Below are 13460 nucleotides of genomic sequence, written 5' to 3'. Positions count from 1 at the left end.
ATCCCTGAAGAATCACCACACTGACTTCCACAATGGTTGAACTAGTTTACAGTCCCACCAACAGTGTAAAAGTGTCCCTATTTCTCCACATCCTCTCCAGCACCTGTTGTTTTCTGACTTTTTAATGATCACCATTCTAACTGGTGTGAGATGGTATCTCATTGTGGTTTTGATTTGCATTTCTCTGATGGCCAGTGATGATGAGCATTTTTTCATGTGTTTTTTGGCTGCATAAATGTCTTCTTTTGAGAAGTGTCTGTTCATATCCTTCACCCACTTGTTGATGGAGTTGTTTTTTTCTTGTAAATTTGTTTGAGTTCATTGTAGATTCTGGATATTAGCCCTTTGTCAGATGAGTAGGTTGCAAAAATTTTCTCCCATTCTGTAGGTTGCCTGTTCACTCTGATGGTAGTTTCTTTTGCTGTGCAGAAGCTCTTTAGTTTAATTAGATCCCATTTGTCAATTTTGGCTTTTGTTGCCATTGCTTTTGGTGTTTTAGACATGAAGTCCTTGCCCACGCCTATGTCCTGAATGGTATTGCCTAGGTTTTCTTCTAGGGTTTTTATGGTTTTAGGTCTAACATTTAAGTCTTTAATCCATCTTGAATTAATTTTTGTATAAGGTGTAAGGAAGGGATCCAGTTTCAGCTTTCTACATAGGGCTAACCAGTTTTCCCAGCACCATTTATTAAGCAGGGAATCCTTTCCCCATTTCTTGTTTTTGTCAGGTTTGCCAAAGATCAGATGGTTGTAGATATGCGGCATTATTTCTGAGGGCTCTGTTCTGTTCCATTGGTCTATATCTCTGTTTTGGTACCAGTACCATGCTGTTTTGGTTACTGTAGCCTTGTAGTATAGTTTGAAGTCAGGTAGCATGATGCCTCCAGCTTTGTTCTTTTGGCTTAGGATTGACTTCGTGATGTGGACTCTTTTTTGGTTCCATATGAACTTTAAAGTAGTTTTTTCCAATTCTGTGAAGAAAGTCATTGGTAGCTTGATGGGGATGGCATTGAATCTATAAATTACCTTGGGCAGTATGGCCATTTTCACAATATTGATTCTTCCAACCCATGAGCATGGAATGTTCTTCCATTTGTTTGTATCCTCTTTTATTTCATTTGCAGTGGTTTGTAGTTCTCCCTGAAGACGTCCTTCACATCCCTTTTAAGTTGAATTCCTAGGTATTTTATTCTCTTTGGAGCAATTATGAATGGGAGTTCACTCATGATTTGGCTCTCTGTTTGTCTGTTATTGGTGTACAAGAATGCTTGTGATTTTTGTACATTGATTTTGTATGCTGAGACTTTGCTGAGGTTGCTTATCAGCTTAGAGAGATTTTGGGCTGAGATGATGGGGTTTTCTAGATATACAATCATGTCATCTGCAAAGAGGGACAATTTGACTTCCTCTTTTCCTGATTGAATACCCTTTATTTCCTTCTCCTGCCTGATTACCCTGGCCAGAACTTCCAACACTATGTTGAATAGGAGTGGTGAGAGAGGGCATCCCTGTCTTGTGCCAGTTTTCAAAGGGAATGCTTCCAGTTTTTGCCTGTTGAGTATGATATTGGCTGTGGGTTTGTCATAGATAGCTCTTATTATTTTGAGATATGTCCCATGAATACCTAATTTATTGAGAGTTTTTAGCATGAAGGTTGTTGAATTTTGTCAAAGGCCTTTTCTGCATCTATTGAGATAATCATGTGGTTTTTGTCTTTGGTTCTGTTTATATGCTGGATTACATTTATTGATTTGCATATGTTGAACCAGCCTTGCATCCCAGGGATGAAGCCCACTTGATCAGGGTGGATAAGCTTTTTGATGTGCTGCTGGATTCAGTTTGCCAGTATTTTATTGAGGATTCTTGGATCAATGTTCATCAAGGATATTGATCTAAAATTCTTTTTTTTTGTGTCTCTGCCAGGCTTTGGTATCAGGATGATGCTGGCCTCATAAAATGAGTTAGGGAGGATTCCCTCTTTTTCTGTTGATTGGAATAGTTTCAGAAGGAATGGTACCAGCTCCTCCTTGTACCTCTGGTAGAATTCGGCTGTGAATCCATCTGGTCCTGGACTTTTTTTGGTTGGTAAGCTATTGATTATTGCCACAATTTCAGAGCCTGTTATTGGTCTATTCAGAGATTCAACTTCTTCCTCGTTTAGTCTTGGGAGGGTGTATGTGTCCAGGAATTTATCCATTTCTTCTAGATTTTGTAGTTTATTTGCGTAGAGGTGTTTGTAGTATTCTCTGATGGTAGTTTGTGTTTCTGTGGGATTGGTGGTGATATCCCCTTTATCATTTTTTATTGCGTCTATTTGATTCTTCTCTCTTTTCTTCTTTATTAGTCTTGCTAGCGGTCTATCAATTTTGTTGATGTTTTCAAAAAACCAGCTCCTGGATTCATTAATTTTTTGAAGGGTTTTTTGTGTCTCTGTTTCCTTCAGTTCTGCTCTGATTTTAGTTATTTCTAGCCTTCTGCTAGCTTTTGAATGTGTTTGCTCTTGCTTTTCTAGTTCTTTTAATTGTGATGTTAGGGTGTCAATTTTAGATCTTTCCTGCTTTCTCTTGTGGGCATTTAGTGCTATAAATTTCCCTCTACACACTGCTTGGAATGTGTCCCAGAGATTCTGGTATGTTGTGTCTTTGTTCTCGTTGGTTTCAAAGAACATCTTTATTTCTGCCTTCATTTCGTTATGTACCCAGTAGTCACTCAGGAGCAGGTTGTTCAGTTTCCATGTAGTTGAGCAGTTTTGAGTGAGTTTCTTAATCCTGAGTTCTAGTTTGATTGCACTGTGGTCTGAGAGACAGTTTGTTATAATTTCTGTTCTTTTACATTTACTGAGGAGTGCTTTACTTCCAACTATGTGGTCAATTTTGGAATAGGTGTGGTGTGGTGCTGAAAAAAATGTATCTTCTGTTGATTTGGGGTGGAGAGTTCTGTAGATGTCTATTAGGTCTGCTTGGTGTAGAGCTGAGTTCAATTCCTGGGTATCCTTGTTAACTTTCTGTCTCATTGATCTGTCTAATGTTGACAGTGGGGTGTTAAAATCTCCCATTATTATTGTGTGGGAGTCTAAGTCTCTTTGTAGGTCACTCAGGACTTGCTTTATCAATCTGGGTGCTCCTGTATTGGGTGCATATATATTTAGGATAGTTAGCTCTTCTTGTTGAATTGATCCCTTTACCATTATGTAATGGCCTTCTTTGTCTCTTTTGCTCTTTGTTGGTTTAAAGTCTGTTTTATCAGAAACTAGGATTGCAACCCTTGCTTTTTTTGCTTTCCATTAGCTTGGTAGATCTTCCTCCATCCCTTTATTTTGAGCCTATGTGTGTGTCTGCATGTGAGATGGGTTTCCTGAATACAGCACACTGATGGGTCTTGACTCTTTATCGAATTTGCCAGTGTGTGTCTTTTAATTGGAGCATTTAGCCCATTTACATTTGAAGTTAATCTTGTTATGTGTGAATTTGGTCCTGTCATTATGATGTCAGCTGGTTATTTTGCTTGTTAGTTGATGCAGTTTCTTCCTAGCCTTGATGGTCTTTACTTTGTGGCATGTTTTTGCAGTGGCTAGTACTGGTTGTTCCTTTCCATGTTTAGTGCTTCCTTCAGGAGCTCTTTTATGGCAGGCCTGGTGGTGACAAAATCTCAGCATTTGCTTGTCTGTAAAGTATTTTATTTCTCCTTCACTTTTGAAGCTTAGTTTGGCTGGATATGAAATTCTGGGTTAAAAATTATTTTCTTTAAGAATGTTGAATATTGGCCCCCACTCTCTTCTGACTTGTAGAGTTTCTGCCGAGAGAGCAGTTGTTAGTCTGATGGGCTTTCCTTTGTGGGTAACCCGACCTTTCTCTCTGGCTGCCCTTAACATTTTTTCCTTCATTTCAACTTTGGTGAATCTGACAATTATGTGTCTTGGAGTTGCTCTTCTCAAGGAGTATCTTTGTGGCATTCTCTGTATTTCCTGAATCTGAATGTTGGCCTGCCTTTCTAGATTGAGGAAGTTCTCCTGGATAATATCCTGCAGAGTGTTTTCCAACTTGGTTCCATTCACCCCGTCACTTTCAGGTTCACCAATCAGACGGAGATTTGGTCTTTTCACATAGTCCCATATTTCTTGGAGGCTTTGTTCGTTTCTTTTTATTCTTTTTCTCTAAACTTCCCATGTCGCTTCATTTCATTGCTGATCTTCCATCCCTGATACCCTTTCTTCCGGTTGATTGCATCAGCTCCTGAGGCTTCTGCATTCTTCACGTAGTTCTCGAGCCTTGGCTTTCAGCTCTGTTAGCTCCTTTAAGGACTTCTCTGCATTGGTTATTCTAGTTATCCATTTGTCTAATTTTTTTTCGAACTTCTTAACTTGTTTGCCATTGGTTTGAATTTCCTCCTGTAGCTTGGAGTAGTTTGATCGTCTGAAGCCTTCTTCTCTCTACTCGTCAAAGTCATTCTCTGTCCAGCTTTGTTCCATTGCTGGTGAGGAGCTGCATTCCTTTTGAGGAGGAGAGGTGCTCTGCTTTTTAGAGTTTCCAGTTTTTCTGCTCTGTTTTTTCCCCATGTTTGTGGTTTTTTCTACTTTTGGTCTTTGATGATGGTGACATACAGATTGGTTTTTGGTGTGGATGTCCTTTCTGTTTGTTAGTTTTCCTTCTAACAGACAGGACCCTCAGCTGCAGGTCTGTTGGAGTTTGCTAGAGGTCCACTCGAGTCCCTGTTTGCCTGGGTATCAGCAGCAGTGGTTGCAGAACAGTGGTGGCTGTTGAACAGCGGATAGTGGTGACCTGCAAATGCTGCTGCCTGATTGAAAAGTTTTGTCTCAGAGGAGTACCCGGCCATGTGAGGTGTCAGTCTGCCCCTACTGGGGGGTGCCTGCCAGTTAGGCTGCTCGGGGGTCAGGGACCCACTTGAGGAGGCAGTCTGCCTGTTCTCAGATATCCAGCTGCATGCTGGGAGAACCACTGCTCTCTTCAAAGCTGTCAGACAGGGACATTTATGTCTGCAGAGGTTACTGCTGTCTTTTTGTTTGTCTGTGCCCTGCCCCCAGAGGTGGAGCCTACAGAGGCAGGCAGGCAGGCCTCCTTGAGCTGTGGTGGGCTCCACCCAGTTCGAGCTTCCCAGCTGCTTTGTTTACCTAATGAAGCCTTGGCAATGGTAGACGCCCCTCCATCAGTCTTTCTGCCGCCTTGCAGTTTGATCTCAGACTGCTGTGCTAGCAGTCAGCGAGACTCAGTGGGAGTAGGACCCTCAGAGCCAGATGCAGGATATAATCTCCTGGTGTGCCGTTTTTTAAGCCCATTGGAAAAGTGCGGTATTAGGGTGGGAGTGACCCAATTTTCCAGGTGCCATCTGTCACCCCTTTCTTTGACTAGCAAAGGGAACTCCCTGACCCCTTGCGCTTCCCGAGTGAGGCAATGCCTCACCCTGCTTCGGCTTGCGCACACTGCGCTGCACCCACTATCCTGCACCCACTGTCTGGCACTCCCTAGTGAGATGAACCCAGTACGTCAGATGGAAATGCAGAGATCACCCGTGTTCTGCTTCCCTCATGCTGGGAGCTGTAGACTGGACCTGTTCTTATTCGGCCATCTTGGCTCCACCCCCCTGTATTTATGTTTTGATACCAGTACCCTGCTGTTTTAGTAGTGTAGCCTTGTAGTATAGTTTGAAGTCAGTAGCGTGATCCCTCCAGCTTTGTTCTTTTTGCTTAGGATTGTCTTGGTTGTGCGGGGTCTTTTTTCGTTCCATATGAACTTTACGGTCGTTTTTTCCAATTCTGTGAAGAAAGTCAGTGGTAGCTTGATGGGGATAGCATTGAATCTATAAATTACCTTGGGCAGTATGGCCATTTTCATGATATTGATTCTTCCTATCCATGAGCATGGAGGGTTTTTCCATTTATTTGTATCCTCTCTTATTTCCTTAAGCAAAGTTTATAGTTCTCCTTGAAGAGGTCCTTCACGTCCCTTAAAAGTTGTTTTCCTAGGTATTTTATTCTCTTTGTAGCAATTGTGAATGGGAGTTCACTCATGATTTGGCTATTATTGGTGTATAGTAATGCTTGTGATTTTTGCACATTGATTTTGTATCCTGAGACTTTGCTGAAGTTGCTTATCAGCTTAAGGAGATTTTGGGCTGAGACGATGGGGTTTTCTAAATATACAATCATGTCATCTGCAAACAGAGACAATATGACTTCCTCTTTTCCTAATCGAATACCCTTTATTTCTTTCTCCTGCCTGATTGCGCTGGCCAGAACTTCCAATACTGTGTTGAATAGGAGTGGTGAGAGAGGGCATCTTTGTCTTGCGCCGATTATCAAAGGACTTCCCAACAGCTTTAAACTTAACTATTAACAGCTTACTGTTGGCCAGAAGCCTGGCCAATCAATAAACAGTTGATAAACACATATTGGTATATTACATGCCGTATTCTTGTAATGCTATATACCATGCTCTTACAATAAACTAGAGAAAAGAAAATGTTATTTAACATACAAGAAATAGAAAATATATATTTTTTATTTTTTTATTAAAATTTTTTTTTAAGAGATGGGGGTCTAGCTGCGTTGCCCAGGCTTGTCTCAAACTCCTGGGCTTAAGCAATCCTCCTACCTCAACTCCTGAGTTAGCAGTAGCTGGGACTACAGGTGCATGCCACCAGGCCAGGCTCTGAGAAAATATGTTTTCTATTTGTTAAGTGGAAATAGATTATCACAAACATCTTCATACTCGTCATCTTCACACTGAGCAGGCTGAGGAGGAAGAGGTGGGCCTAGTCTTGCTGTCTTATGGGTGCCAGAGGCAGAAGAGATAAAGGAGGTAGGAGGCAGGAGAAGCAGGCACACTCAGTGTAAATTTTATTGAAAAAAAATCCACGTATTGGATTCGTGCAGTTCAAATCTATGTTGTTCAAGGGCGAACTGCAATTTATTACTCGAAGTTGAAGAAAACATTACGAGAATATGTATCCTAAGTATTTTGAATATACTGCCTACATTCTAAGTGCACTACAGATGTGGCGTAACTAGTATACTTTCTTCAGTGATTTAAGAAAGCCTCAGAAGAGGCTGTACTAACTAGATGTAGAGCATCTTTGCTAAAAAAAGAATTATAACTATCTAATACTTAGTAAATAAAGAAAATGACCATATTGAAAACACTCATTGATTGTAGGTATTGCCACAGAAGAAAGATAGTAATTTATCATCAGTAATCGTTACTGCTGTTCAACTGAGATAGGATTTAATATTACTAACAAAATTGTTCTTAATTTTCCATACAATTTTTATCTTTTTATGTAGTTTTAGGCCTAACATTATATTAATAATTGTCCTATATATTTAAGCAAAGTAAAAACACTTGAAAAATAGAAAACGCATGTAAATACTATTTGAATGAGAAAGTAGTGATTCCAATATTTCTACCTTTTCATAATTTAAGACATTTCTAAAATTGTTTGAAATACACAGTTTATATGATTTAATACACATAGTGAACCAAGAATAATAATTACTTTTTAAAAACATGTTTGTTTCATGGCTCTGCCAGAGGTGTAGCAAAGTTGATGAGGTAATTTTAAAACAATTTTGCAGTTTGTCTCATGTTATTTATAGATAAAATAGATACCTGCTTATGAAATAACACAAAAAATCTTTTTTTCCAAGTATTTGATTTGAAGAGAAAACTAGTGTGAGTAAATTCAGCATTGTTGATTGTAAGTGAATCTTTTTTTTCTTTAGCGCGAACTCCTACTTGTGTGAGTAGGTGAATCTTTTAAAGGCAATTTCACATATGTCTGTGTTGCTAGAGGAAACCTCTCACACTTCTGTCAGCACTTAAATGCCAACAGCACTGTTGTATTTCCCTTAGTAGAAAAGGGGAGGGTGTTTGGACATAACATTACCATAATAGTTTTGAACTGTTTAGAAGATAATGTTCCTTTAAAATTGTTGAATATAATAATGTTCAGGCCAGGTACAATGGCTCACACCTACAATCCCAACACTTTGGGAGGCTGAGGAGGGAGGATCACTCTGAGCCTGGGAGTTCAAGACCAGCCTGGGCAACATAGTGAAACCCCGTCTCTACAAAAAATACAAAAATTAGCCAGATGTGATCATGTGCACCTGTAGTCCCAGCTACTTGGGCGGCTGATGTGGGAGGATAACCTAAGCCTGGGGAGGTCGAGGCTGCAATGAGCCATGGTCATACCTCTGCACTCCAGCGTGGGCGACAGAGTGAGACCCTATCTCAAAAAAATAATAATAATGTTCATAGGTTCTCAATAAAAATTAGTTGAATTTAATCTAAGACAACTTCCCAATCTTGTATGGATGCTTATAGTATGTTACCTTGATTTGTAGGTTTATTTATAAAGCACTGTTGATTTGAAAAATAGTATGGTATGTGCTTCTTTGAAGTCTCTCCTGACTCTTTTTTCTTTCTTACTCTGTTTCTTTTATGGATTATCTTTTTCTACTTGCCTTTTAAATATTGGTATTATCTAAGATTCTATCCTAGGGTCTCTGTCTGTGCTACATACTGTATATTGTCTAGGCAGCTGTCTATCTGCTACTTGAATCTTTATTCTCAACTGTACACCTATAAGCCCAATTATCTTATATCTCCTGGATGACCCAGGCTATCCAACAGTGTATTCAATATTAAGCTCATTATGTCTTTCTCCATTTTCAGTGCACACCTTCCCCCAGAATAAAAGAGTATGTATATTTGCATATAAATATATAACACATACGTATATCTCTCATATATGTACTTCTGTTTTGGAAAGCCCACTGCTAGTAAGCAGCAGGCCTGGAATTTTTAATTCTGGTTTTTTGAATGCAAATCCTCAGCTCAGAGTGTATTCTATATAACATGGTGTCCATATCTTTTCAACCAAAATCAAAGATGCATGCTCTGACAATATTTGAAGTCTGCACTTGTTGCTGTAATTATACCACATTGCTTTTCATCTTACTTTATTAAGTTGTCAGCATCATAGGGGACACTAATAACCACACATACAATGTAAAACTACAATTATGATAAATATATTGAGACATGTAGTATAAGATAGATGAATGTAGATTTTTTAAAAGATAGCCAGGCGTGGTGGCAGCTCATGCCTGTAATCCCAGCACTTTGGGAGGCCGAGGCGGGTGGATCATGAGGTCAGGAGTTCAAGACCAGCCTGGCCAAAATGGTGAAACCGTGTCTCTACTAAAAATACAAAAATTAGCTGGGTGTGGTGGCAGGCGCCTGTAGTCCCAACTACTTGGTAGGCTGAGGCAGAGAATTGCTTGAACCCAGGAGGCAGAGGTTGCAGTGAGCCAAGGCCGTACCACTATACTCCATCCTGGGTGACAAAGCGAGACTCCATCTCCGGAAAAAAAAAAACAAAAAAAGGTGATTTGACCTAGTCAGAGCTATCAGATGCTTCCCTGGGAAGCAATTGAGTTGAAATGTAAAGGTTGGGTGGGGAGATGGAAGATTGTTCAAGATAGGTGAGATAGCTTGCACAAAGACTTGGGGGTTAAGAGAGTACATGCTATATGTGTAACTATCCCTGTGCAAAGTATTTGCAATCTTGCTAGAGATTTCACGCTCCTCATTTCCTTCTTTCCTCTCCTTTTCTTGCATCCTTATTCATATATATATATATATATATATGAAAATATATATATTTGTATATATATGAAAATATATATATTTGTATATATATGAAAATATATATATTTGTATATATATTAGAATGTATAGATATTTGAATATATATATTTGAAGCTGAAGTTTGCATTAAATAGAGAATACTAGAAAGCAAAATGTAACTGCTTTTGAAACCACATAGCAAATAGGTGATTTTAGAGGAACCATGAAATTTAAGGGAAAAGCATAGCCATGTGCTAAACACAGTTTCTAATGCAACACCAAAAAGAAAAAGGATTTGTGGTAGTATTGTTTCTACTCTTGTAAGTCATATTGTTTCTACTCTTGTTAAGTCGTATTAACATTTATAATCACTTTATAATCACTGTCCTGCTACATTTTTATAAACCAGAGAATAACTAAATCAGGTAATAAATTTCAAAACCTTTTCTTAAATTATAAGTAATTTCTCTTCTAAGTTCATTTTTGTAGTGTGAAGTTTAGTATTCCATGCAATCTTTGTGTGTTTGATAATTAATTCAGGCTGTAGGAATTCTATTAGAATGTAAAGTGACTTTTGAACTGCATTGAAGTACTCTGTGGTCTGTGCTATTCTACATTTGTTGACTCTTTATTCCTTTTTTCTTGATATACATATGTATTAGCCTTCATAAGGAATTCTGAAGCTTTGGTCCTCAAAACATTTCTTCAACAACTCTTACCTAGTTCTTGAATAGGAAGATTATGTTCCAGGCCGTACAGCTGTTTTAGAATCAACTAGATCCTCTTAGAAACCCAAGCAATTTACTCATGTTTTCCACATCTCTTGGTTCTTTGCTTTTGTTTTTTGTTTTCTTTTTTGTATCTTTTCTAATCATGGTCCAAAGTTCAGTGTTCATAACTTCCTTATAGTGTCCTTAAAAACTTAGTTTGTATCTGTTTTTCTTTGCAGAAAGGGCTATTGCAAGACATGAAGTCCGAGAAATTGAGCAGCGACATACAATGGATGGCCCTCGGCAAGATGCCACTTTAGATGAGGAAGAGGACATGGTGATCATTTATAACAGAGTTCCCAAAACGGCAAGCACTTCATTTACCAATATCGCCTATGACTTGTGTGCAAAGAATAAATACCATGTTCTTCATATCAACACTACCAAAAATAATCCAGTGATGTCATTGCAAGATCAGGTAATTACCACTTAAGGAATGCTCAAATGTTTTCTAATACTTCCTCACTCAAATTTTCTAGCTCAAGGGGATAAAGTATTTTAAAGGGATGTGAGTGCTGATCTCAATGGATCATAAGCCTTTTAGGGGAGAGGGCCAGCTAACTTTTGTATAATTTTACTTGACAGTATTTGACACATTTCCTTGCATATAGTATGTACTCAAATATTTGTGAAGTAAATGAATTAATGAATAGCTTGAATTTTTGAGAAAATTGATGTTCCTCAGCGTAGTATCCTTTTAAAAATATAATTTTGGCATAATACCCTGCAATAAAAATTATTGTCTCAACTTATGATGGAGAAATATTTGATGGATACTTGTATTCAATTTTGTGACCAGCCCCTCTTTACTAGATATAGATACAGATAGATACAGAGAGAGTTTATATATATATTGCTTATAAATGTATATATAGTTTAGTTGTGGCTTCTTCAACATAATCTTACCTTTTAAATTCTCACGAAGTTTTAGATAAACAGATGAATAAATAATTTTGTGAAATGGTTTTAAGAAAAGTAGAGGAAATTATCTTATGAAATAAAATTTGCTCATCTCTTTAATAGTAGTAGCATACATTTCTCCCACACCTGCAGTTTTGACTGCAATTATAAATAAAGTTCTCTCTATAAATATGGAAGGGCATGGGAATTCCACCCCATGAGAAGGAAAGATAATGTTTGCAAATACTACTTAGGATCAAATGCCAAATTGGAATAGGCTTATTAGAAAGTTATTTGTGATGGTCCTGTAGTTATAATGATATGTATCTGTTTGAAAGCAGTGAACTTGTTACAGAATTGACTGTTAATCTCACTATTTAGCATAACTATAATCCTTACACTTAAACAAGAGAATTACATTGATACACAAGACTAAGGTTGGCTTTCTTGCTAGAGAGCTGTTTGTAAAGGCTAGTGGTATATGGTATGTCGTCTGCCCATGTAATTTTTGGCTCTTTGCAGAATCCTGGAGTACTCTTTTTCATAGAACCAAAATTCCACATCTGTTGGCCAAACCAAAAACTCTTCTATGAATGAGAAGAAACATGAGCTGTTTTTAGCTATGTGTGTCATAAAAACTATTCATTATGTAATATTATGTATCTCAAGGGCAAGTATCCTAAATATTCTGTTTTTATACAGTGTGTAGTAGGTTTTAAATCTTTTTGCATTACTGCTTTTCAAAATATGCTTTGGTTTAAAAGTAATATGTATTCATGCTTAGATAATAATTTCAGATTTATTCAGTAATACTTTTTAGAAAAATAATGTTAATTTGTTTGTTCAGCATTACAAAGTTTCCTGGTAACTGCAAGATGTCTGGCAGTGACATCAACCATTATTTATAAATCTGGAGGAGCTCACCACATATGACATTTATAGGCATCATGTAGTAGTATATTTTCCCAGTTGCATTTGGATGAGGTAAAGCTTCTGTTTTTCTTTTAATAACTTGTTGGTTATATATAGGGAAAAAAAACAGCAGGAGAGAAGCATAAATGCTATCTTAAAAGCAATTGGATTACATAATGACCAACACTTAAAAAATGTTTGTGTGGGGCAGCGTAAAAGAATAGTCTTAATCATTAGCTGACATACTTCAGAATATCAGCTGGTAGTTCAAAACCTGATCTTAATTAAGAGTGACTTAACAAATGTTCTTTATATACCCTATCTCCAGTTTTGTGATCTCTTGTTCTATGTAGATGCAGTTCTTCAAACAAGTCATATTTACTGCTTCCCTTTCTTTTGTGTGACATGTTTTCATGTTTACTTCACTTTTAATCTAGTAAGCTTCATCTAAATGTAAACTAAAAATTGTACTGTATTTCTTGAAAATAATTTTTAAATATTCCCTGAACCCCATCTGATATAACACACTTTTATTTTAATATATCATATTTTGTTGTCTCTGTGTACTGTTCTCAGCTACCTTTTTTTTTTTTTTTTTTTTTTTTTTTGAGATAGAATTTTGCTCTTGTTGACCAGGCTGGAGTGCAGTGGTGTGATCTCGGCTCACTGCAACCTCTGCCTCCCAAGTTCGAGCAATTCTCCTGCCTCAGCCTCCCGAGTAGCGAGGATTACAGGCATGCGCCACCACGCCCAGCTAATTTTTGTGTTTTTAGTAGAGACGGACTCTCACCATGTTAGTCAGGCTGGTCACAAACTCCTGACCTCAGGTGATCCGCCCACCTCAGCTTCCCAAAGTGCTGGGATTACAGGCGCCTGGCCTCTCAGCTGCTTAAATAAGAATTAAATGAACTATTTTGCTCTTTTTTGTTCTCTAAGAAATAGTTTCTAATCAAGTACAACTTAAAAGATGAGATCTTTCTTAAATCTGTTGTCTCCAGCTTCCGTGTAAAGCTGTTTACTCATAAAAATATTTTGAGATATGTTACCTGACCATCCTCTTTATTCCCTCACCTTCCGATCTTAGTTCAGTCTGCTTGATATCTGCCTTTAGCCCCAGCTTTCCTAGACATTTTTTGTACATACTATATTAGGTATTGCTCTAAACTGTTTACCTGCTTAATTATTTCTCTCAAAAATTTTAGAGGCAAAGCCCAAATATTTTTAGTCTGGTA

General features: G+C 37.9%; 1 protein-coding gene across 2 annotated transcripts in view; it reads left to right on the top strand.

The window, feature by feature from the left end:
- The window catches only part of HS2ST1 (heparan sulfate 2-O-sulfotransferase 1), a 193061-nt gene that overhangs the window by 146048 nt on the left and 33553 nt on the right, over window positions 1-13460 (top strand). For both annotated transcript variants that reach the window (XM_032155451.1, XM_032155452.2), the window contains exon 2: window positions 10596-10834. In XM_032155451.1, the coding sequence (XP_032011342.1) occupies window positions 10596-10834 (239 nt within the window). The remainder of the gene's footprint in view (window positions 1-10595; window positions 10835-13460) is intronic.

The sequence above is a fragment of the Hylobates moloch genome, unplaced genomic scaffold, assembly GCF_009828535.3.
Source record: "Hylobates moloch isolate HMO894 unplaced genomic scaffold, HMol_V3 SCAFFOLD_5, whole genome shotgun sequence".
Taxonomy (NCBI): Eukaryota; Metazoa; Chordata; class Mammalia; order Primates; family Hylobatidae; genus Hylobates; species Hylobates moloch.
The sequence above is the reverse complement of the archived record's forward strand: the minus strand, read 5'-3'. Positions and strand labels throughout refer to the sequence as shown.